Source organism: Malus sylvestris, chromosome 2 (genome assembly GCF_916048215.2).
Source record: "Malus sylvestris chromosome 2, drMalSylv7.2, whole genome shotgun sequence".
Classification (NCBI taxonomy): domain Eukaryota; kingdom Viridiplantae; phylum Streptophyta; class Magnoliopsida; order Rosales; family Rosaceae; genus Malus; species Malus sylvestris.
In genome coordinates this window covers 5345524-5370656 of record NC_062261.1, presented here as the reverse complement: position 1 = coordinate 5370656, position 25133 = coordinate 5345524, and the positions used below count along the sequence as shown (strand labels likewise).

At 39.3% G+C, this 25133-nt stretch overlaps 6 protein-coding genes and 2 non-coding genes across 10 annotated transcripts; 4 read left to right on the top strand and 4 right to left on the bottom strand.

Annotated features, from left to right (window-relative positions):
• Positions 1-8: 8 nt before the first annotated feature.
• TRNAP-UGG (transfer RNA proline (anticodon UGG)) lies at positions 9-80 on the bottom strand. The gene has a single exon. It is a non-coding gene; the product is annotated as a tRNA-Pro (tRNA).
• Positions 81-91: 11 nt separating this feature from the next.
• On the top strand, positions 92-2085 carry LOC126597349 (60S ribosomal protein L28-1-like). 2 transcript variants are annotated; one of them, XM_050264140.1, is made up of 4 exons: positions 92-238; positions 386-548; positions 656-819; positions 1685-2085. In XM_050264140.1, the coding sequence occupies exons 2-4, from the start codon at positions 401-403 to the stop codon at positions 1823-1825; spliced, it is 453 nt and encodes a 150-aa protein (XP_050120097.1). In that variant the 5' UTR covers positions 92-238; positions 386-400; the 3' UTR covers positions 1826-2085. The 2 variants fall into 2 exon arrangements, with proteins under 2 accessions (XP_050120097.1, XP_050120101.1); XM_050264144.1 differs by having other exon boundaries at positions 122-238; positions 389-548.
• Positions 989-1080, top strand: LOC126614130 (small nucleolar RNA R24). The gene has a single exon (XR_007620289.1). It is a non-coding gene; the product is annotated as a small nucleolar RNA R24 (small nucleolar RNA).
• A 1839-nt stretch (positions 2086-3924) lies between the features above and the next one.
• Positions 3925-7244, top strand: LOC126597180 (histone acetyltransferase type B catalytic subunit-like). The gene is made up of 10 exons (XM_050263953.1): positions 3925-4061; positions 4231-4272; positions 4880-4989; positions 5125-5193; positions 5334-5372; positions 5446-5522; positions 5637-5736; positions 5826-5907; positions 6035-6195; positions 6292-7244. Exons 1-10 carry the CDS (start codon positions 3980-3982, stop codon positions 6952-6954), a joined length of 1425 nt encoding a protein of 474 aa, XP_050119910.1. The 5' UTR covers positions 3925-3979; the 3' UTR covers positions 6955-7244.
• A 1189-nt stretch (positions 7245-8433) lies between these two features.
• LOC126597404 (60S ribosomal protein L31-like) lies at positions 8434-10232 on the top strand. The gene is made up of 3 exons (XM_050264206.1): positions 8434-8580; positions 8856-8966; positions 9779-10232. Exons 2-3 carry the CDS (start codon positions 8884-8886, stop codon positions 10056-10058), a joined length of 363 nt encoding a protein of 120 aa, XP_050120163.1. The 5' UTR covers positions 8434-8580; positions 8856-8883; the 3' UTR covers positions 10059-10232.
• Positions 10233-10770: 538 nt separating this feature from the next.
• Positions 10771-13929, bottom strand: LOC126588233 (pre-mRNA-splicing factor ATP-dependent RNA helicase DEAH1-like). The gene has a single exon (XM_050253318.1). It carries the CDS (start codon positions 13927-13929, stop codon positions 10771-10773), a length of 3159 nt encoding a protein of 1052 aa, XP_050109275.1.
• A 2443-nt stretch (positions 13930-16372) lies between these two features.
• Positions 16373-19709, bottom strand: LOC126597323 (uncharacterized). Of its 2 annotated transcripts, XM_050264110.1 has the most exons (9): positions 19398-19709; positions 19242-19303; positions 19064-19147; positions 18446-18500; positions 17985-18120; positions 17531-17581; positions 17378-17455; positions 17205-17275; positions 16373-16551 (listed from the first exon to the last, which is right to left on the bottom strand). In XM_050264110.1, the coding sequence occupies exons 1-8, from the start codon at positions 19501-19503 to the stop codon at positions 17245-17247; spliced, it is 603 nt and encodes a 200-aa protein (XP_050120067.1). In that variant the 5' UTR covers positions 19504-19709; the 3' UTR covers positions 16373-16551; positions 17205-17244. The 2 variants fall into 2 exon arrangements, 1 of the variants encoding a protein (XP_050120067.1); XR_007614213.1 differs by having other exon boundaries at positions 17205-17455; positions 19398-19708.
• A 1346-nt stretch (positions 19710-21055) lies between these two features.
• Positions 21056-24572, bottom strand: LOC126597156 (IAA-amino acid hydrolase ILR1-like 4). The gene is made up of 5 exons (XM_050263925.1): positions 24061-24572; positions 23602-23727; positions 22190-22504; positions 21764-21892; positions 21056-21626 (listed from the first exon to the last, which is right to left on the bottom strand). The coding sequence occupies exons 1-5, from the start codon at positions 24418-24420 to the stop codon at positions 21219-21221; spliced, it is 1338 nt and encodes a 445-aa protein (XP_050119882.1). The 5' UTR covers positions 24421-24572; the 3' UTR covers positions 21056-21218.
• Between the last annotated feature and the right edge of the window lie 561 nt (positions 24573-25133).

Below are 25133 nucleotides of genomic sequence, written 5' to 3'. Positions count from 1 at the left end.
AATAAAAAGGGCCGTTCCGAGAATCGAACTCGGGACCTCTTGCACCCAAAGCAAGAATCATACCACTAGACCAAACGGCCGATCTTATTATGGTGTTATAATTTAACTTACATATCATATGTTTTTCTCTCTCTCAGCTAATCGCTTTAATCGTCTAGGGTTTTTGTAGACGACAGCTATATAAACGAAATCTTGAGCCGCCTTCTCTCTCACTCAGTCTCTCTCTGCAACTGCAAGAGTAAGTCCTCCGCCATCGCCGAGACCTCTCGAGCTCCGATTCCATTTCTCTCCATCTCCGTGACTCCGATCGCGGTTTTTATCACATCACCTTTGGTCATGGGGTTGAAACTGAGCCGTTGATTTTCTGTGATTATTTTTTTTGCAGCAGAATCCAGGCGCGATGGCTACCGTTCCGGGACAACTGATCTGGGAGATCGTGAAGAAGAACAACTCCTTCTTGGTGAAGGAGTTCGGCCGCGGCAACGCCGGCGTCCGCTTCAGCAAGGAGCCCAACAACCTCTACAACCTCCACTCCTACAAGCATTCCGGTAAATTTTTTTTCTCACTTTCTGTTTGTTTCCCGATAAAATTAGAATAATGTAAAACCCTAGGAAGCCGAATCGTCGTTCTAATTTTTTTTGGCGGGTAATTTTAGGTTTGGCGAACAAGAAGACGGTGACTATTCAGGCTGGAGGGAAAGACCAGTCTGTGGTGCTCGCCACCACCAAGACCAAGAAGCAGAACAAGCCCGCCAGTCTGCTTCACAAGTCTGTCATCAGGAAGGAGTTTCCCCGCGTCGCCAAGGCTGTTACCAATCAGGTAATTAACAATTTGATTAGCATAACTTTTAGGTTCGGATATGGCTGTATGTGTTTAATAGTTAATGTGCTTAATTTCGATAGTTCTTGGTTTAAATCGATGGTAATCGCAATTCCATTGCCATCGTTTTTATCTGTGTAGGCCGTGTTGTTAATGTGTGAGTTGATTTTTAGCAGTGATGAGCAGCTAACACGTAAGAAGATCCTGCTTTGTGTGGGATTTTCAATGAAATACATTTGTTACGCTTGGCTTCTGAGCACCCTATTTAGCTGATATAATGCATTTTTGGTTCTGGTCTAGTTTTTCGCAGATGGTTATGTATGCCTATATCTGTTTTGTTGAGTGTGTGAGTGAAGATTTGACATGGATTTTGAAGACCCGAACTTTTTAGTAACAACTAATTTTGAATGAAAATTGATCGTAGAGATTGAAGGGAACCTACCTCCCCTTTTCAAAACTGTATTGCTTCCATCTTGTTTTCAGGTTTTGATTCAACTTCGATGACTGTAGTTTTCAATTATCGTTGTATCTTGTTTTCAGGTTTTCATTCAACTTCGATGACTGTAGTTGTAACGTGATGTAGTTTATTTTCTGTTACATTTGATACGCTTTCATTGTTTCTTCCCGTTAAACCTCTCAGTAAAGTATTAACTTTTCCAACTGGTTGAGTGCCCATGTCCTAACTCTTTCTCCACCCCCATCCCCTCAACTCCCCCTCCTTTTCTCCTTCCCTTCCCTCGGCACGCTCCCTGTTCTCTCTGTCTTCCATGTTTCTTAAGCATCTGAATTCTTCTCTTTATGTATGGATAAGTGTCGATGAATTTCAGCACTAACTGAATTGTTCTTTAATTGTGAATTATTCCAGGTTGCGGATAACTTCTACAGACCGGATCTGAAGAAAGCTGCCCTTGCCAGGCTCAGCGCCGTTCACAGGAGCCTCAGGGTTGCCAAGTCTGGTGCGAAGAAGAGGAACAGGCAGGCTGTCAAGACCCCTGGTAGGAAGTGAGGGGAAAATGTGTCATCGTTGTGTTCATTTGCTGTTTTAGCTTCCTCTTCCAGGTCCAAAGAGACATGATTTCCGGCTTTAGATCGTATTATATTTTCTCTTGATGAATGTGAAGACCTTAGCCCTTTCACTGAACAAGGGAAGGATCGTGTGGTTTGTTTCTATCGCCAAATTTTGCTGAAGATTGATTTTCTAATGCGATGCCCTAAGATGTAGTTTTTAGAAATTACTTCAATCAAAGTTTTTTCTCTTTTGACAAACGATAGCGTTAGAAGGTTAAATTGTTAGGGAGAGGAATCTTTAAATGAACGTTTTTGTTTGCAAACTAATTGAAGTCGATGCGTCAAACCAAAACGATCTACCATAGAATAAAATTGTTTAAAATTGGTTCAAAAATATTTACATTAGTCAGTTTCCTTCCTTACTTTCAAAGTTGAACACAGGTAGAAAGAAGGTTGTTAGGTTTTGGGAAAAAATTGATTTTTAGGCTCTCGTTAAGGGAGGCAGATTGTCCGGTGTCCTTCTCATCTTTTTCTATTTTGTGCAGTCACGGTTAAAACACATCAAAATAATAAAACAAAAAGCAATAAAAATATAAAATATGTGACTGCACAAAATAGAAGGAGATGAGAAGGACACTCACACAAGAGCGCAGACAATCTACCTCCCTCGGTAAGATAAAATCATTCTCGTTAAGATAAAATCAAAGGGACATGAGTTCAACCCAGCCTGACTGACTCACGGTACCTAATGTTTTTGGATTGGTTCGGTTCGGTTTGATTTGATATAAATATATTTTGATCAAATGATAAATTTTATTAAATTCTAATAGGAATGTTTACATCTTCACCAAGTATATTAAAAAGAAATTCCGGATCAAGAACATCCTATAAGAAAGTATCACCATGCAAGGCGGTATGTGAAGCAACCGCATGAGCAGCCATACTCCGCGGGACAAACAGAAACTTCATCTTCTCTAGTAGAGACGCAAGGACCTTAATATCGAATAAATAACAGTCCAAAGTAGCATCCGTAGAAACCTTACCATTGATCATCATAACTAAAGATTGAGCATAGACTTTATTTCAACCTTGGAGCAGCCTTGTTCCCTGCAGAAGATCAACGCAGCACAAACTGCAGCTATTTCCACCATCGCAGCGTTGTTGAAAAAACAGCCTCCCGCCCCTCCCGCCATCTTGGGTATACCTGCAAAGTCTCTCATAACCCATCCTTTTGATATGTATCAGATATTATACGATACAATTCGGTTTTCAAGAGCATCTCCAAAGAAGATGTCAAATTTAAAACATTAAATTGATATTTAATGGTTTATGTGGTAATTTGGTATTTTGTATAATTTTTTGACTAACCGATATGTTAAATAATAATGACATTCTAACATTTTTTTAATCACTTTGTGGGGTCCATTTATGTAGGCAACCAATCAAATTCTTAAAATACACAACCATATTTATTATATTTCCATTAAATCTATTAAAAATATATTAAATGGATTTGACAGCAGAAGGCTTTGCCTTCAATTGACTTAGCGTCACGTACGAAATTGAAGGCTCAGTTGGAGAGAGTTTGTTGCCAATTTTTACTGTTATATACCTATGTGACAGTTTTGACATCTCCTTTGGAGATGCTCTAAGGACTCGTTTGGAATTTTGGATATGCTTTTAAAATGACTAAAACGGCTTTTAAAGAAAATGTTTTTCGATTTCAAAAGCACTGAAAAGTGGTTTATGCAAGAAGCACTAATTATGTGTTTATTTCAAGAAGCATTTTAAGTGTTTTTTTCTTTAGAATTTACTTGCATTTTTACTAAAGATTGATTCTAAAAATATTTTCACAAACAACGCTTCACTCATTTTAAAAATACACTCAAACGAGCTTTAAATTGGAAAAAAAACTGGACCAAGCCGAACCGTGCCTGGTTGGTCCGTCCAAGCATAGTGAAATTCACCATTTGAAAATTTGGAATTTTGACAAAAGAAATGGAAAATTGGAATGAGTAACACGTGCATTGCACGTGAGAGTTATCTTTACCAAATCCCGCTATAAATATCAGAGATGCCCCAATTTGGAACAGTGTAAATTTCCCGCTCTCTCTCCCTCCCATTTCTAGCTCCGGAAACCCTAATTCGAAAAATGGTCCAGAAGCAAGGAGCCTCCGCCGATCCGACCGCCACAGAACCTAAGAAACGACGTCGCGTCGGCTTCTCCAGCGTCGGTGAGTCCTTCTAACTTCCGTTTCCTCAGTTATGGTGCCGTTGTTTTCAGAATGCACTTCCATAGTTCCACGTGTTCTTCTCGAATTTCAGTTTTTTTTTTTTTTTTCTGTTTCTGGTTCCGTTTCCTGAACTCATTGATTTTGTTTGCTTTCGTTGATTTGGGAGCAGATTCTGGAGTGGAGGCCAAAGATTGCATCAAGATTTACCTGGGTATGATGGGTTTTATGCGTTTTTTTCCTGGGTTTATTGGATTATTCTGTTTGATTTTGTCGATTTTAACTTTCAGTTAACTTATTTCTCGATGATTTGGTGTTCGGTATCTTGTTGTGGTTCCGTAAAGTAGTTGACTTGGCAAGAAACAATTGTTTTCTCCATGGGTGGGAGTTCATCCATTTCAGCTGTTTGTTTATTCCGCAACTGCGGTGATGGAAAACTGGCGGTCTTTATTTTTCATGTTTGGTTATATTGGACTTCAGGTTGGGATCCGAAAAGTTATGACTTTTGGCTGAATGGAAAATAAGCTAGTTACATGTATGGATTGCGATTCGTAGAATGCTCATATGTTTAGATGGAGGATGGTAGGAATAGATGCAGTTGATTGGTTTACATATTTTTAGATTGGTTGGAAAAGTTTAATTGTTGATTCTGACAGTAAAGTTTTACCTTTTAACGATACTTTCATCCTTCTTATTCGGTGATAGTTTGTCTTGCTTCACTGGTTTTCTCTGCTTTAAAGCTTACCGTTTTTTAATTTTATTTTAGTAATATCTAAATCTTTACTTTTACATGGATGCTTAACCAATGGCTACAACGATAGTTTCTAGCAAAGAGGAAGTGGGTTCTACAGACAGTTTTTGTATTGAACCTGTTGACTTGAATAGCTCTTTTGATGATGATGGGAAGATATATGGTTACAAAGGATTGAAGGTAATCTTTATACATTTCAATTGATGTTTACTTTTGTGGACTTTGCTGCTCCGGTGCAAATAGTGTTAAAAGCTATTTAATAGTTTGAATGGAATGATATAGAATGACTTCTTTATTATCTTTCTTTGGATGCAGATTGCCATATGGGTTAGCAGTATATCGTTTCATGCATATGCTGATATTGCATTTGAGAGCACAACTGATGTAAGTACTCTTGTTCTGTTGCTCTCTCTCTCTCTCTCTGCATCGATATATTCTGTCTGCCAAATTCTCTTATTACTTATGCTCCTAGCTTTCTCTTTATCAAGAAAATATTACTGATTGCGATTATTAAATGTTACAAGGGTGGCAAAGGGATCACCGATTTGAAATCAGATCTTCAGGTTTGCATCGATTCCCAGTTTAAACCATCACTTCCCGTTTAGTATCTGCTGCTAAGTTAGTTGTGTTCTCCAGAAAATTTTTGCTGAGACCCTCATTGAGAGTGAAGAGGAGTTCCTTCAAACTTTTTCAACGCAGAGAAATTTGATTAGGTAATGAAGTTTGCATTCCTTTTATAGATCAAGTCAAAATCACTTTATGCAATAACATTTAGATTTTTTTTTGTTTACTTATTTTCATGAATTCCACATTTAAAACGTCTGCAGATCCATGGTCTCAACTGGGGAGGTGATACAGCCCAAGACCTCTATTGGACAAATAAGTGATTCTAATGGTGGGCTAGGAGCAACCACTTCTGATTTGCAGGTGATTTTGATGTTCCATGCTTTTTGTTTTGCACTATCTAAAATATGATAAATTTTCTTGCATTTTTTAATAACAGTAACTATTTTCAGGTTGTTCGCTTGGTTGTTGGCAAGACAGCTGCTGGACACCTTTACAGTCACTTGATTCCTCTTGTTCTTCTTCTTGTTGATGGTAATTTCTTCACCTACTTTGTGTTATCACAGAACACTGCTATTTTCTTTCGGTTGTGGAAAGAGAGGGGAGGGGAGTGCAGTATAAGATTGTCACTGTAACATCAAATACTGTTTTTTTGAATTAGGTAGCAGTCCGATTGATGTCGTGGATCCAAGATGGGAGTTGTATGTCCTGATCCAGAACAAAACAGATGAGAAGGGGGACATCTACAATGTATTGCTTGGTTTTACAGCTGTGTATCGTTTTTACCATTATCCTGATAGTTCTCGGTTGCGGCTCAGTCAGGTTTGCTCCTTGCCAATATCACAGTAGTTCACATAAAATTTCATTGTTTATGCAATATCGGTGCAGTTTTTTAACTAGACTCTTTGTTGATGGTAGATATTGGTATTGCCTCCTTACCAACACAAGGGTTATGGACGATACCTTCTTGAGGTTCTCAATGATGTTGCAGTATCTGAAAACGTCTATGACCTCACTGTTGAAGAACCATTAGATTACTTCCAGCATGTACGTACTTGTGTTGATGCTCTGCGTCTTAACAAGTTCCATCCAATCAAGGATGCGGTTAACTCAGCAGTTTTGCAACTGAAGCAAGGAAAGTTGTCAAAGGAGACACACACTCCTCGGCTCATGCCAGCCACTAGTGTCATTGAGGATGCCCGAAAAAGTTTGAAAATTAACAAGAAACAGTTTCTTCAGTGCTGGGATGTTTTCCTCTATCTCTGGCTTGATCCTGTGGACAAGTACATGAAAGATTTTGTGGGAATTATTTCTAATCGCATGAAGGAAGATCTCATAGGAAAAGATTCTGGGGCTGGTGGAAAGCGAGTGGTTGAAGTTCCAAGCGAATATGAACCGGAGATGTCATTTGTTATGTTCAGGTCACAGGCCGGGGAAGCTACTAGTACTGTTCAGATCGACGAAAATCAACCAAATCAGGAAGAGCAACTCCAGCAGTTAGTTGATGAGAGGGTGAAAGAGATCAAATCAATAGCTGAGAAAGTGTCTTCGCAGATCTCTCTCACTGCCGCGGCATCATAATGGGCTTCAATCTGTTAGCCGAAAACTGATTTTGTGGATTGGGATATCGGAGGAGGCGTATCTGTAAATTATTGAGCTTATGCGTATTTTAGCTTATGTTATTTGAACATTCGCAGAACTTCATTACTTGTGAAATTTAGCAGTTAGCGTGTGTAAACAGGTTGGGTTTATTGGGTTTGGGTCGGGTTGAACCTGACCCTTTAAGTTAACGGGTTACCTGACCCGTTAAGTTAACAAGTCACCCGTTTCATCCGTTAACAACTATTATTATTATTATTTTGTAGAGTTTATATTTTGTTGTTGAGATTTTACTAAAACATCTTCAACTAACGGGTCTAAAGGGTTGATCTAAAGTGATCCGTTATTTAACGGGTTCATCCGTTAACGATCTGATCCGTTAAGTATTTATCTAAATACTAATATTAACGGGTCGGGTTAACGGGTCATGTCCAAAATGCCAGGTTTAGCTAGCGCCGTTAACATGCTTGCTTCTGCAACTTTTTATTCCTGTTGCGAACTGAATTATGTGAATCCACCTTTCACCTCCTTCCATATTCTCCCTCCATTCCAGAAGGGAAAACTGTTTCTCCTTCCGCCCTTCCCTCTAGATGCACAAGAAGCTTGAACATTTCGGTCACAAATTTAGGACGGTTCCTTGTGTTTTTTGTTTCATTGCTCAATTCTTCAAGAGGTACATACGAAGTTGAATATAGCTGAATTTTATGTCAAACCATGCTTAATACAGGCCTGTAACGTCGATGATGCTAAGATGGAAGCTAATATGCATTACAACTCTATAAATTTGTGGGTTCCGTCTCATTCAACGTTACTAAAAGAGTAAATTCGACGCGTTCCTTGTCACGTCATTTGATCATTGCGAAAAGGTTGACAAAGGTATTAGGGTTTAGGGGTGTAATGAGAAAACAAAAATTCAATATGCATTACAAAAGAAAAATAATAGAGAAGTCATAATGTTTTGGTGATAGTGTCACGCTATTTTATCAATGGCGCGTATAACTATTGGTTTACGCTATGCTTTAGTCTATCGCATTAACGTTGTCATGCATCTATATTATAACACATGATGAGTGCAAACGAGTTGTCTTCAGAATTAGGTTAAACACAATTGATATGTACAAAGACTACTGCAGTGTAGTCATATGGGCACAACAAGGTTATGCCACCGCAATGTGCTAGCAACAATCAAGCATCAAACACAATATATGTTCACTATCATATAACATGAATTTAAGATCTCTTCTAATTAAGTGAAGACAAATATTGCTAAACCAAATACCAAATCGCAATTGATTAGTTGTTAACACATTTCCGAACCAAAAATGTGGCTGATCCTAAACATATTTTTTCCAACTTATTTTTTGTTTTCCTTACTAAAAAGCCTAATTTCTATTTTATTATTTATAAGAAACAGAACAAAACGACGTGATTAGTTGTTTACCATCTCTAATTGGCAACAAGCGACACGTCGTATAAGTAGAAGAAGGCGACTCTGATAGACCTTTATAAGGGTGTGGAAGCTAGGGTTTTACGCTCCATTTTTAGTTGATCCCCCAGCGCCTCTTCCTCCTCCTCTCTTTCTGCATCACTTCCAAGCCCGCCCCAAAGGTTCCTCTCTCTCTCTCTCTCCCTCTCTCTCTCTCTCTCCCCACCCATTTCTCCTACCATCAAATCTTACTTGTACATCTGAAGTTGTTCAATCCCTGTTTGGCCGCCGAGAAATCGACGGAAAACAGAAGAAAATATAATATTTTCTAATCATATTTATGCTTAATTTTCTGGTGGCGTATAGCTCAAATCTAGGGTGTTTGCTTTCAAGATTGGATTTTTAAATTGTGGGTTTTTTTTTTCTTTCTTTTCTGAAGTGAGGATTGCATATGCAGGTACAGTTGGTAGAAGGAGAGTGTGAAAATGGTTGAGAAGACAAAGGGAAGGAAGGAGGAGGTGGTGACTAGAGAGTACACCATCAACCTCCACAAGCGCCTCCATGGCTGGTATTAAATTTTCCCAACTTTTCGTGATTTGTTCTTATATTTGCATTATTCGTGCTTTCGGTTCGTCAGTTTTGCATCTAGTAGTTGTTTTTGTTGTAAATATTTGATTTCGGCTGCTTGTTTTGCATATTGTGTTGTTCTATGTACTGATTCTTGATTGGGATTTGGATTCATATGGTTTTCGAATGGGTTTGTATGTTTGGAAATTTTCGGAAGTATTTCCTATGTTGTGGTTGTGTTACATGTGTGTTATCGAACTTCTATTTTACTTTTATGATTAGATATTTAACTAGAACGGAATGTATTTTTGTGTCGGGCGTAAAAGAAGTAAGAGAAAAACAAAGATATAATGTAGAACTTAGTTATGAAAATTGGCGAGCTGGGTCTTCTAGCAAGTTCGTTAGTTCTTGCGAGGGTTTTGAGGTGGACAATGTTACACCAGATTTTTATGATGGGGAGCAGGGAAAAGGCGATGGATTTCATAGTAAAATGTGATTAGAGATGGGGGATTTTTCAGGTGGACATTCATAGGTTATGTTAAAGTTTCTTAGTGATGGATTAGGGCAGTGAGTGGAAGCGAGACTGCTCAAAGATGGCCATGTAGGACTGCAGTATGGACCAGAGGGTTGGGCTTGAAATTCGTGGGTGTAGGGCTCTTACAGTCTCAGATGTTGATGTTATTGAAAGTTTGCAGAGATAGTAGGTTCTGTATAAGTAGCATTTGCGAATGTGTCGTTTCTCTTGCTTGTGTATTGTTATTGAACCATTGAAAAACATTAAAATAACTCTTCTGCAATGCCTTTTCATAACAGCACATTCAAGAAGAAGGCTCCTAATGCCATAAAGGAGATCAGGAAGTTTGCCAAGAAGGCCATGGGAACAATTGATGTCAGGGTGGACGTGAAGCTGAACAAGCAGATCTGGAGCAGAGGAATCAGGAGCGTCCCAAGAAGGATCAGGGTTCGCATTGCTCGCAAGAGGAACGACGACGAAGATGCAAAGGAAGAGCTCTACTCCCTTGTTACCGTCGCTGAGATCCCAGCTGAAGGACTGAGCGGGTTGGGCACCAAGGTCATTGAAGAGGATGAATGATCTATTGATTTCCGTTTTAAGTAAGCTACTCTCATTAGGAAGAACAGGGAATTTTATATGCTTTTTCGAAAAACCTTCGGAGTTTGTTACCAAACTAAAGACTTGTTTCAGTAGTTTGGTGTATTTTTGTTTGGTTAAATATTCAGCATCAGTAATGTACTTTTTGGTTTTTAAGTGAAGTGCTTCTCTGGTTCTTAAAAACACCTTTGGATCTCTCTGTCTCTCTCTTCGAATTTGCTTTCGGAAGAAATCGAACAGAGCAAAATTCAGTAGTGCCACGGACATACCACGTCTGTTCTGCCGTGGTCTGTCCGTTAACACACAGGCCGCATTTGGACGGCCATAAAGGAATGAGGATACTTTGGATTCTCTTTTTGAGGATCCTGAGGATTCTTCAATCATTTTATCGTACATCGTACGGTTTCTTCAATCACGGATGTTTATCGGATGTTTATCGTACATCGTACGGTTAGTTTTTGTCAGGTATATTTATATTCAATTTTAAAATTTTAAATATAAAAAATATACAATCATACGATATACGTGATTGGAGGGTTTCTAGAATCCTCATTCACCATTAAGAATCTCTCCTAATGCAGGGTGAGCTGCAAATGACACATGCAAGAAGACAATTAAATTGTATTCGTGAAAACATTACGCAAACCTTAAAAATTTCAAAGTACATCAGAATACATGTTGTCGGGTAAAAACATTAGTAAGTTTGAAGCCTACGGGTTGGCAGATGAAAAGTCTTTGAACCCAGAAAGTTGTCGGTCCTGTTCGGCCCGCCCTCCTCTGCGAGGTTGCTCTTCGAACCCGAGTTCTTAACATGCTTCACCTGGTAATAATGCGGAGCGACATCCAGCAGCCACTTCGCCTCTATTTCCGTTACACATCTCATGTATTCTCTCGTTGTAAGCACCATTTCGTGGTATAAAACGCAGCTCGGTGACTCCCGCGCTAGCCCTGAGCTCGGGTGGATGTAGGCGGTCTGTGGATATTTGATTGTTCTATAACGTCCATTCTTCAAAGAGCTTGCAACGTGGGGGAAGAAACCGGATGCAATGGCCTTCTTTATAGGCGTTAGATCATCGGGATTTGAGATTAATTCGATCTCAACCCGCCCCAAGAGCCGTTCAAGTTGTTCCCGGATATCTCTTGCTCGTTTCATGCTCCTCGCCTGTATGTAGTTTTCGGAACACCATTCTGTTGAGTAATTAGTCTCCTTCCATTCATTGTACACATTAAGCAAAGCAACGTGATCTCCCACATTCCCGGTTTGAAACCACATTCGTGCATTGTCAGCGTATGTTTGTTTGTTTTTCGGGCGGAGAAAAACTGAGTTGCCAACAGAAAGCATAGCAGCGATTGAAATAACCTCGTCCGAGCACTTGTACTTGCCGGAAGCAACTATCATCTTAGATAGCTTCGGATCAAGAGGAAACTCTGCCATCTGCCTACCGACCTTAGTCAGCTCACCAAATTTGTTCAATGCAGCTAGGGCAAACAGCAGTTCAAGCGCCCTTATCAATCCTTCAGTAGGTGGAGCATCTATGAAATCGAAATGTAACAAGTCATGGATACCGAGACACTTCAGCGTAAGCACGACATTCGCAAGGTTAGTCCGTTGTATTTCTGGTATTGTGTTATCTTCAAAATCATGCTGGGAACTGTAAGATGTGTATAACCTGAAGCATTTCCCAGGGCTTGTTCGACCAGATCGACCTGCCCTTTGTCTTGCCGATGCTTTCGAGATGGGAGTGACTTGCAATGACTCCATCCCAGTCCTCGGATTATAACTCTTCATCTTGCAATATCCAGGGTCAATGACATATTTGATCCCGTCTATTGTCAGCGAAGTTTCTGCTATGTTTGTGGCCAGGACAATCTTCCTAGCCCCTGAAGGCGTGGGCTCGAAAACCTTCGCTTGCAACTCAGTAGGTAGGTTTGCAAATATGAGACAGATAATCAGCTCACCAATTTTTGTCCCAAGGCCTTCTGTCTTCTGTTTCAACACTTCGGCCGCTGCTTCAATTTCTTCCTGACCAGTGAGAAAGATCATTATATCGCCAGATGGTTCTGTCACATGGATTTGAAGTGCAGTAGCAATTGCTGCATCTAAATAATCAGCTTGTGGTTCCTTTGTGTAGAATATATCGACAGGATGCCGCCTTCCTGGAATATATAAAATCGGGCAATAATCAAAGTAATCGCTGAACTTCTTAGCATCAAGAGTTGCACTTGAGATGAGGAGTTTAAAATCAGGTCTAAATCGTGCAATGTCTTTAACTAATCCGAACAGAATATCTGTTGAGAGCGTTCTTTCATGTGCCTCGTCCACCATCAGCACACTATAGCTTGCCAAATCTGGTTCGCCGAGAAATTCACGCAACAACATTCCATCAGTCATATATTTCAGAACAGTTTTTTCAGATGTGCAATCTTCAAAACGAATAGAATATCCTACCTCATGGCCGAGTTTGACTCCCATTTCTTGAGAAACCCTGGCAGCAACACTCATAGCAGCAACTCGCCGTGGCTGCGTGCATCCAATCTTTCCATGCTTCGTGTATCCTGCCTCATGCAGATATTGGGGTATCTGTGTGGTTTTCCCGGACCCAGTTTCACCAACGATAACAAGAACCTGATATTTTTCAACTGCTCCGAGCAACTCATCACGATAGGAGAAGACTGGTAATGTTTTTCTCTCTTCCTGCAGCTTCTCCAAGTTTGATTTCACTTGCGAATCAAATGACCGAGTTTGTTGTGCTTGCAAATCATCATCAAATTCATTAGCGGATGCCTTGACAAAATCAATCAGGTCTCCAAATACAAATTCGTACTCATCAGCAGACATTGACCTATTTTTGTCTTTGGATCCGAAATTCCATGTTGCCTTTTCAATTTGCTGATCCTCCCAAGCTTTCTGTTCTGCAAACGGGTTGATTTTATCTCCGCCATTCAGTTCCCCGTAGCGTTGAGTAGCCACAGAAAATCTCTTTTTCTGATCAATGCCGCACTCCTGATCATCATAGGCTTCCGGGATCATGTACTCATTGCCACTCTCATCCCTTTCTAGCACTGACTTTTTCTTCGCAATCTCTAATATTTGTTTCTTGTAACTCAAGTCACGGTCTTCAGCTTCGGTCAGCTTCAGACCTCTGAATAAGCAATTCTCATCTTCTAAATCTTCCATAATTTCCTCCAATTTCTTTTGCTCCCGTTTCTTTAGATACTCTTGTCTTGAAACTCTTCTTAAAGCTTCGATATCAGCATTGGTTCTCCGAAACGCCTCCTTTGCCTCGTTCTGTTTTAACAACCTTGTTGGGGCTGCTGCATCCTTCTCCCTTATGTTTCTCTCCAACTCCTCCCTCTCTCGCTGATCACGCAATGTTTCTTCTTCTTCAAACGGCGAACCATCGTGGCCTTCTACTATCCATATTCGTCTTTTAACCGGTCTCTCTTCTTTCACTCTCGCAATATCTGCCTCGCGATCTTCTTCTACTTCACTCCGCACCCTCTTCCTATACCGTTTCTTCCTCGAATCCGACTTCATGGACTCATAATCATCGTTGTCCACATCTATGATCTCATCATATGTTCTCTGCAGCTTCCTCACCAGCCTGGCAACTTCCCTCTTCTTTTTCAATAATGCCTTGCCGCGCAATCTAGCGAAGATTTCTTTCGAAAAAGCGCCCGTTTCATTCGTGGATGGCAGTCCAAAATCGACGAGCTTGTCCATCACACCATCCGGCGATGTTGCTTGCTTAGCGAGTTGAATAACGAACCGAACAACTACGATGTTAGAATATCCGAGAAACTCCATTAACATATCAGACACCCAATTCTTCAGAGTGCTACGCCTCGCCATCGAAAATCAAGGCTGATGAAATTTTTCTTAAGAGCTTGGATTTGACAGAAGGAAAAGAAACGAGGGAATATAAAGTGATGGAAATTCCGCACTCGCGAGATTATATTGTATGTGTATTTATATAGTCTGGAATATTTAGGCCGCAAGAATCCATTAGGAAGAAGGAAACCTTAGCCAAATGGGAAACCAAGCGACGCTAGGACTAGGTTTTCACCGTTGACTAGGTTTTCCTAAACCAAAGGTTTTCAAAAAAGGGTAAAGTTACAGACATTAAATTTGGAGACAAAATTTTGAAAACTAAAAAACATGGAAGTTGATAATTAGTTTATTACTTAAACGTTGATAAACGTGTTCATTCATATTGGTGACACATCATTTGGCTTACAAATTTAGTCTTCCTAGCATTAAAAATAGACTTTGAACCCAAGAAGGAAGAGTTTTCTTCGACCAAAAAAAAAAGGAAGAGTTATCCATAAAAATTAAAAAAACCCAAAAACTTGAGGAAAACATAAATGTTTCGTTAATTTATTTTCAAATGATAAACAAAAAATTATTAAATTTGAATAGAAATATATACAAAATAATCAGATGGGTGCCACCAAATTTCATCGATGACAACTTTTATGTATTGACACAAAGGGGTACCGTGTTGGGCCACGCCTTGCTGACACACATGCGGGTATGTTAAACAATTTTAAGGAGAAATTTCGGCAGAGTTTAATTGTCACTAGATTATGTTGGATTATGTTGAGTGGCACCACTAACCACTCAACTTTATTTTAAGCTTGAATCAAATGACAACACGGCCTCTCATGTACGACATCAATTAAGACTAAGAGCACGTAAGTCATTGAGCTCAACACGTGAATTATCTACTCTCATACTGTATTAAAATGTAAGCATCCTAACATCCAAAACCAAAAGCTTCACAGCAAAGTAAATTCAACAACATATTGTCAAAAAGAAGAGAAAATAAGTGAAACATAATCTCGAAAACACATCAAAACTAGTGTGTATTAATTTTTAAGAACAACGATACTGCCTGTGTGGAATTCTGATTATCGGAGCCTTATCAAAATAATCACTCAGCTTCTCAGGATCACTCGTACTTCCACTTTCACTCAACACAATAACAAGTTTAAGATCACGTCGAGCTCGAGCAACACGCTTCACTAATGCAAACACATCATAGTAATCACTTACCAGCGTTCTCTCGTGCGCCTCGTCAACCATCACCACGCCGTAGCTCGCCAACAAGTCTTGCCGGCCAAGCCATTCTTGTACCAGCATTCCGTCCGTGATGTACTTCAAGACAGTCTCTTTGGTTGTGCAGTCGTCATGATTAATGCAGTAGCCTACTTCACGTCCAAGTTCGACCCCCATGTCTTGAGAAACCGCGGCAGCAGCACAAATAGCAGCAGCTCGCCGTGGCTCTACACACGCTATGTTTTTCTTACCGGTCTTTGTGTACCTGGCCTGGTGTAGGTATTGCGGTATCTGCGTAGTTTTTCCACATCCAAATTCGCCAGCAACGATCACAACCTGAAATCTTTCAACCGTTTCAAGAAGCTGACAGCGGTAGTACTGGATAGCTAAAGTTCTTCTGTCCTCCTTGAGCTTCTCCTCAATTGATTTCACCACCGTAGAAGATTTTGATGCCATTAGGCAAATCACATGAATGTTAAAGGAGCTAGGAAACTGAGCTGAATAGAATTAAATTAACTGAAACACAAGACCTTTGATTATGTAAGTATCTATCGTTTCCAACAAGGACTAGGATTGGTAGAGTACCAAACAAGGAAAGTCTTTGCACTCGAGGAGAAAAGTACAAAACTGCCTTATGTCCCGTACATGTACGTTTGAACTGTATTAACAGATCGAGTAATCGGGTTGGATTGCAAAGTAATTGCGATCGTTCCTATATTAACAGAACACGGTAACAGATTGGTAATCAAGATTTATAAGAACACCAATCTCGAAAAACAAAGATATTTAATCATCAGAAAAGAAACCATTAGATGATGGCCTCAAGTTTGTTTTGGACGATGTTGTCAAGATTTACATGTTATTATCTTTTATGTTAATTGTAGATATAAATTGAAGGAATAATTAAAAATTCTCAATTCTTGGTTTATACCCAACTGTTTTTATTACTTTACGGGAAGGAAATTAAGTTTTATGCTGAAAAACGAAGGAAAAACACTTTATTTAGCAGAAAATAGAAGAGTGAGAGTTTAAATGACCATTTTTCCCCTTTCGCGGCGATTTGTAATGTTTAGCGACGGTTTTCCTATATTTACTACCATTTTGGGGTCTTCTATGGGTTGAATTTCTTTAGTAACGATATTTTTCGTTGGTAAACGCCACCAAAGGTATTTTTAGGCAGGGGTTTAGGAAATCGCCGCTAAAAGTCGCTGAAAAAATGAGACTTCTCCTTCGGCTATTTTGACAATGCTTTTTCACTTATAAAACCATCATTCCACAAATACGTCTCTCTATTTGTCTGTGTTTATAGAAATTACATGGAAATATTGTTCAAAATTGCTCTCAGTAGTTTTTTGTGGTCTTTTATGACAATCGTTGGTGCTGACATGAAGCCTGCAGGTCCCCAATGTTTGAAGCCTGCAAATTCATACAGCCAAAGCTCCATTAAAAGCACATTAATAAAGCTAAAACTCAGAACTACTGCCGTTACAAAACAAAAATAATAATTTTCACTTTCCCTACTAACATAGGCAGTCGAGGACTAACTCAATCTCTGTTCTTTTGGAGCGATACAATCACTTAGTTGTGTGACCAATAACATTCCATTTCCCAGTATTTCAGTTCTAATTTTTAACCATACCTTCTTATAAGCTTCTACTGGAACAAAATAAAATTCATTTACTTATCATGCAATTAGCCGCTTATTCGGTATCTATCTATGTAACCTCCATTTCAGCAAGAAGTGACTTCCATGAAAACATACAACTAAAACCGAAGTGTTTCTCTCCTTTTTTTGCCCCCTTATATCCATTCGAGGAAAGATAAAATTAACCGACACCGATCAAGATTACTATGCTTTCTTAGTTAGTAGCAGAGGGATATGTGAATAATTTCAGAACTTTCTTAATTTTCATATTCAACTTGATTGAATAAAAATTAATAGAATAATCTAACAATAGGATCGATGTTTGAACCAAACTATCAGCGGCTACACAATCGGAAACCACAAGATTTCAGACCTGACAATGTATTCCAAACAAGTTTTACAAATTGTGATTAAAGAGAATTACCTTAGAGTTCAACCAGGATTTTTCCATATGATATAGAGAATCAAGCTTGTATGGGCTCCCTCTCCCTCTCCCTTATACCAGAATCAAACTTTTAGTCTACTGCCCTTGCTATTTACATCGCATCAATGTCAAAGATGGACAAACACAAGGTTCAGCTAGCTTTGTAAGCATACATATAGCCTCGAAGTTTTCTGATCTCTTCTGATGACTCAGTTAGCAGATGATCAACGTACAGAGCCAGTCCTGCCCCGCTGCAATACCAGATAACCTTTCATGAATAAATTTAAAAGTTATACGGACAAGTTCTGAATCGGATTTTAGCATACCTTAGAGGTCCAAATGGAAGCCAGATTATATCCCAGCGGAACCTTGGCAAACTGCACAAGTATCATTTTTGTTCAAAACTAGTTTGTTTGTACCTTAAACATACAGCACAGTTCACAAGGGGAAAGAAACTTAAGAGCAAGGCAAGATGACAACATATTGAACACAAATTGGAAAATAAAATGCAGGTGCAGTGGTAAACCCTGCATCCATGTTCAACACAAGTCAATTGAATGAAGGGCCACAATGTCAGCAGCTGAATGAAGGATACATATAGAGAAATGAGATCTTTTAATGTATTAAATTTATTGTTCCACTTAACTACCTCACGGTGACAGTTTCATCATAATTCATTCTTAAGTTTCTAAGTTGTGAATATTCTAATATTCTTTTACAAGACCGGTTATGTGATAAAATAACTAATGTTAGAATGTGTGAGTTTGAGAAGTAACATACCTCAACATGTAATACAACCAGAAAACTGCGAGTACAATGCCAGTAAAGATTGAGTACCAAATCCATCGGCGGTGATGCTTTGAATCATGAAGTAATCCTATGATAGCTGATGAACATGCTAGAACAGCTAGCCAATCTGTTATATTTTTAATTAGTTAATTATTTCATCTCAAAATAATGTAGAAGACAGCCAACTAAGCATATTAAGTGTCTGCAACGCTTATTTCCCCCAATAGTAAATAATTACGGACTAGGTTTAAAACCCAAAGAATACACATTGAGTACAACACATCCAACAACAAGAAATATTGGTTGAGCACTTAAACTATGCTGCAACCATCTCATGACTGTTGAAACATTGACACGTGACTCTACTAATGATACAACAACAACAACAACAAAGCCTTTTCCCACTAAGTGGGGTCGGCATACTCTACTAATTATAGGTAAGGGAAAATCACCTGCAGATATAATCATCCATGAGGGCACCTCCTCCATGAAGTAAGCATGATAACGCTGTTGATCAAGATCAAAATATGACATTTCATAAGTAAACACATAGTTCAGAATAACAGAGCCACAAAATCACATATACAAGTAGTTGCTCATCTGACACCGTGGTGCTATATAATTATTGATATTAGACTCCTAGAGTGACAAGACAACAAATGATGAAAAAGGATTCATCCTCTACAAAAGACACTAAATCACTACATCCTCATATGTCACAGGTTCCATAAACAGCAAAAAAACACTCAGCTCACAATTCTCAACTTCTCAACAATAACGAGCTCTACCCGGTGAAATTTTGCAACTTGATCTTAGAACTGCTATCCTTAGGGTAAGTAATTGAAGATACCACGTACTCACAACTACTTGTATGAGATCTCATTGTTGAAAATAAAAGTTACAAAATACAAAATCCCAATTGAAACCCAATGGCTCCCAAAGAACAAATCGAAAGAAATTGGCCTCTCAAGCATATAGTGCTGAAACCCAGGAAAATGGTAAATTCAATGAGAGCAAAGAGAAAGCAAGATGCTTCAACTTGCTAAATAAAAGAAGGAGAATCTGCATACCAATTCCCATGGAGACAAAACCTGCTGACAGATTGAGTACAAAAGAAACGCTGAGAAACAAAAGAGAAGCAATGCAAACAAAACCTAGCAAAAGTAAAATCAGCAAGAAGTTACTTCATATTTGAAGAAAACCAAAAGTCAGAAGATTTACAATTGTTTAGTTGGAGAGAACTTTTACCCTCCATAACCGACTCTGTTGAGCTTGACTCTTCTCCAATTCACGAACCAACTCCTCTTGCTCTGTAAATTCGACAACCCATTAACCAAAATTGGACTAAAAAATAATTTTTTTTACCTATTTGTAATTTTTCAGCAGCCAATTGTAGAGAGAGACCTTGAGTATCCATGGGGCGAGAATCGTTGAGGGCAGGATCGTCCCAAGTGGGGAGAGAGAAGTCGTCGTCCTGTGAATTTCTCAATTTTCTGCTCAGCTTCCTCATCGCTCAGAGTTAGTCGAAGGTTTCTAATTTTCTGTTTGGCTTTCGAGAAAGAGGAAGGGAAAACGAAAGGAAATTTTCGGGATTTTTTCTCGGCCGAACTTGCGAGTCCTATCGTGGACGGTGAATCGTGAGGGTCTGTTTTTCTTCTGTTATTTGTGGCCGTAGAACCTCCTCCTTCATCCCGGCTTGGAATTGGCAGCGTAAGTTACTCGTCTTATTGTCATATATATGCAAGCAAATTTATCTTTTGACCTTTCAACAGAAGGGATCAGTTTAGATTCGAATTTCGTTGATGACGAATTTAATGTCAAATTAGGTTGTCTATTATACGATTTTGAACCCATTCTTTTTTTATTGTAAAAATATCGACGTATAAAAAAAATAAAAAAATAAATAAAAAGGAGATCAATTAATTTGATCACCTTAAAAAAATCTGCTGCACTGATTGATGGGAATCTTTGGATTAACTGGGAGAGAGGAGTTTTTGGTTAATTGCAATTTTTGGAAACAACTTCATGGATTTTGTTTTCCATTTTTTCCCAAACACTTCCATTGGGACCATGAGTCTTGGCTTAGAAATACAGTTCAAAAGAAATTATTATGAAAGTTTTGTAATCCCAAATATGGAAAACCATGTGACCCAAATTTCATTAGTCATGAACGACTGCATAACCAACTCGTTATTAGTTTGCTAACATTTCTTTGTCCAATGTCGAAATAGGTCCTAAGCTCGAATTCCTCCACTATGCTGATAAAAAAAGGAGGTCATATATTCCAACTAAGTTTTGACGAGATAAATGTTAATCGTGAACAACTGCATAACCAATTAGTTTTTGGTCTAGTAATACTTCGCTTTTGGAAAAGGCTCCAAGTTTGAATCCGTCCAACGCGTCATTAATAAAAATGACTGCATAAGATTTGAGGGTATATTCCGAGTAAGTTTTCATGGGATCAATGTTAGGAATAACCAGTAATAACTAGGTTAAAGTTGATATCATGAAAGAAGAACAAAATCGACAAAGGGCTTGTGACTTGAGTAACTTAAGAGTATGTATGCTCATACCCGAAGTTCTAAGTGCGATTCCTCCCTCCCCCACTATCGCTTGTATAAAAAAGAACACTATTCTAAAAATCCCCGCCTAGCGCCGCCTAGGCGCTAGGCCCCAGCCCACCGCCCCGATTAATGCCTAGGCCCCAGCCCACCGCCTAGACCGCCTAGCCCGCCTAGGCACCCGCCTAGCCCGCCTAGGCACCCGTCTAGCCCGCCTAGGTTGCATACTTGAATGAACAAACATTATATCCTTATTTCACATGTTTTCATTATGTTCCAAAACTTCATGATATATATGCATTCTATTTTGTAGCTTATGATGAAATTATATACATTTCAAGTAGAAGCAGACACTTATTAACCTGAAATATGATAGATTTACTTAAATCCGCCTAGTCCGCCTAGGCCCCGCCTAGCCGCCTAGGCGCTAGGCCCTAGCCTGCCGCCCGACTAGCGCCTAGCGACTTTTAGAACCTTGAAAAGGAATGACAAAACGAAACCTATGAAAACAAAACAGGTTTATAGCTTTAAACATCAACAGGTTAGCTGAAATTATTTATATGAAGTCAGCTTTACATGCCGAAGAATCTGCTCGAATTCACATGAAGTTCGAAACTTCGATGTGGTTTACATGAGTTGAGCTCTATCAATCAATCCTAGCCCTTCACAATTCATCATGAGAGTCCCCCTTTGACAAAGTAGATTCGGGTTGATTTTCAAGGAGGTACCTTGTGGCCAAGGATGCGTGTAACGCTGCTCCATATGGAAGCACATCTTCGTTTATCCTGAAGTTTGGTGAATGCCCTGATTCGAGCTTTCCTTGAGACTCGTTCTTCATACCGACCATGAAGAAGTATCCTGGAATTACTTCTTGATAAAATGCAAAGTCTTCCGCACCCATCAATGGTGGCTTCTCTAATATATTCCGCGGGCCTAGCAAATCTCCTGCAACATTTAGGAAGTGTTGATGCAGATCTTTGTCGTTAACGACCACAGGGTAAAAGGGCTTCTCCTTTTCGTTGAATAGGACAGTCGCATTGCACCTCTGTACACTGGCTTGTCTAGTGATGACCTGCAACTCGCATAAATAATTAACATTTATGATGAGACATTGTAAGAGAAATGAATGAGAACAGGAATTTTCTACTTCCGGACTCAAAGACGCCAAAAGGAAAGGAAGGAATCTAAACCAGGAGAAGCAAAGCATACCTCTTCAATTCTTTGTTTAAGGTGCATAAAGCTTTCCTTCGAAAATGCCCTGAACGTCCCACCAATTGTAACAGAATCGGGAATGACATTGAACGCACCGCCTCCTTGGAACTTTCCAACAGTAACAACCTGCAAGATATGCTTTCATGTAACTGAAATGGATATGGACTAACTGAAGTGCCACTCCTTGCAAAAGGGGTCCAAAACAGCATATAAACAAGATGCTAAAACTAACACAAAGGTGAATGACTGGCACTGTGGCACCATATGGGAAAAAAAGTATTTAATAGCTTGCAATATTCGAAAGCAACATTGATCTGGGTGGAACTTTTAATCAAAATAGAAATAAGCGGTAGAGCAATAACAGGAACAAAAAATGGATTATACAACCACAACCAAGCAAAGAGAGAAGGCGAGAGAGGGAACCTGTGAATCCAAGGGGTCGGCTTCACGTGAAACAAGATGCTGCAGACTAACGATAACATTTGAAGCAGCCAAGATCGGGTCTATTGTGTGTTGCGGAATGGCGGCGTGACCCCCCTTCCCACTTATTACCGCCTCAAAAAAACCACTGGCAGCTAAAAAAGGGCCAGACCTGGTAGACACTGAACCAATGGGGTCACCAGAAGAGACATGCAACCCAAAGATGGCACCAACATTCTCCAGAGCCCCTTCATCTATCATCTTCTTTGCTCCTCCACCTCCTTCCTCAGCTGGTTGGAAAACAAGAACAACTGTACCCTATAAGAAACACAAGAAACAACTAAAAAAACTTTCTTGCATATATAAGAGAGACATCCAACGACATTGAAATCCAGCTAACATACACAGTAATCTACAATTAGAACCCGCATTGTGGAATTAAAAATAAGAGTAAATTGTACAAATGGTCCCTCAACTTTAATCAAATTGGAGCAATGGTCCCTCAACTAAAAATCCATTACCATTGGTCCCTCAACTTATCAAAATGTGTAGCTATAGTCCTTTTCATCAATTTTGTCAAAATTTTGTCAAAATAAGCTATGTTGGAATGACCATTTATATAATTAGGGTCCCTCAACTCATCAAAGTGTATAATTATGGTTCTTTTCGTCAACTATGTCAAAAAATTTGTCAAAACGAGTTATATTGGAAGGACCATTGCTACAATTAGGTTAAAGTTAAAGGATCATTTCTCCACTTGAATTAAAATTCAGGGACCAATGGTAATGGATTTTTAGTTGAGGGACCATAGCTGCACGTTTTGATAAGTTGAGGGACCAAAGGTAATGGATTTTTAGTTGAGGGACCATTGCTCCAATTGAGTTAAAGTTAAGGGACCATAGCTACAATTTACTCTAAAAATAAAGGGAGGATAGAGCTCTTTATGTAGAAACGTTCGTCAACAAGCAACTTCCTACATGCAAATGATTTAGAAATCAACTGAATAATGCAAATCTTCTACAATCGTGCAAGGAAGTAGAGAAAAGAAATTTGACAGACTAAAGGACTAATAAATTAAATTAGCTAACTGGGATGCTTCGGATTGTGATCATTGTCCAAACAGGGGTTGCATATATCTACATGATTTTTGTTTTTTTGTACTCCCTGATGTTTGTGTAACCCGTACATGAATCAAGAACCAAGCTTTCCTATGAATCCTATCTGAAATGACTATTTTGAACATAAATTTATGTCAACTAAATCTAAGTTCAAGTAACGAATTCAACCCGTAAAACTAACCAGTAAATAGAACACAACAGATTCAACGCAATCAAGCAACCAAACTCACAAAGCAATTGACATTTGAGGGCCAGTATATAGATTCATTCTTTTAAGAAGTCGTCCAAAGAAAAAACCTGTAATTTGTGGTGATGTTCTTGAAGTATCTTTGTAGCACCAAGAAGCATGGCAACATGAGCATCATGTCCACAAGCATGCATCTTCCCTGCAACTTTACTCTTGTGCTCCCACTCCACGCTCTCCTGCACCAAACCAAACAAAACAAACAATTTCCATCAAATTCCTCATTGGCTTTAATTCAAAACACCAGTCTAAAATCACCAATTTCTACCACTCAGCAATGCAACAGTGACCGAAATAGTAATATAAGCGCAGGTTTGAAATTGCTTAGAGAAGAACTAAAAGTGCTTGCTGGCCACTAAAACCGCTTCTAACTGCATCTGAAAATAAAATTTAAAAGGGCTTGTGGGTCATAGAACGCTATTTCTAGCACTGCCAAGCTCCTTCTAAAACACTTCTAGTGAAAGCACTTCCCTTTCTACAGAATCAATTCAAAGCTCCAAAATTTACTAAACCTGCATAGCCAGAGCATCCATATCCGCCCGAATCGCAACGAACGGGGGTCCGCCGGTCCCAACAAAGCCGACAACGCCAGTTCCAGCAAATGGGTATTTGTAACGGACACCTATCCGATCAAGTTCGTCTCTGATAAGCTTACTGGTCTTGAATTCCTCGAAACCAAGTTCTGGGTTTTCATGTATCGTCCTTCTGACTCCCACCATGTAATCGAAAAGCTCCTGCCTTTTGGCGAAGTCGAAGAACTTCACCGGGATTTGGGCCAACTCTTCCGGGCTCAGAGAACTGGTTGAAGAACTGAGAAGCGGGAGAATCAGTAACACTGTGAAAAACGAAGGGACCCATTTGCAGGACGCCATGGATTTGCAGAGTGAGCTTTGTGGAGGTGGTGAATGATATGGAGGGGGTTGAAATTTTGGGTTAGGTGGGAGTCTCTCAGGAGAGTGCCAAAAACCAACAGAAGCCAAAGAAGGTGTGACCTCACGTGGAACGCGAGGGAGTGAGGGACGAGAAAGCAACGCTTTTTCAGAGTTATATAAAGGTGTAGGATGCAAATCATGTGAAAGTATAGGGTGATTTTTTTCTATGAGAAATGTTATAGGGTGATTTTTTTTATATAATTAAAAAAATAGGGTGTTTTGTTACAGTTTTTTTTATTTTTTTTATATATAAAACATATGTAACATCTTACATCGACCAACGGATAGGGGGTGATGTGCCTTATATATACATGCCCACCTCCATATAACACGAGACCTTAACTCACAGACTTTGGGTTCCATCGGAATTCCGAAGTTAAGCGAGTTCGAATGAGAGCAATCCTTGGATGGGTAGGAAGTTCTCTTGTGAGTTCCTAGAAACAAAACCGTGAGAATGTGAACGAGGCCCAAAGTGGACAATATCATATTACGGTGGAGTCGAGATTTGAATGTGACAACATAATTGATTCATCTTATACTTGTCTATAAATATAAATTTAGATTTGCAAAATAATCATTTTCTAAATTTAGATATTGAGGGGAAAAGTAAGACACGTAGCGAATTGGGGGGCAAAATATAACAAAGTCAAATT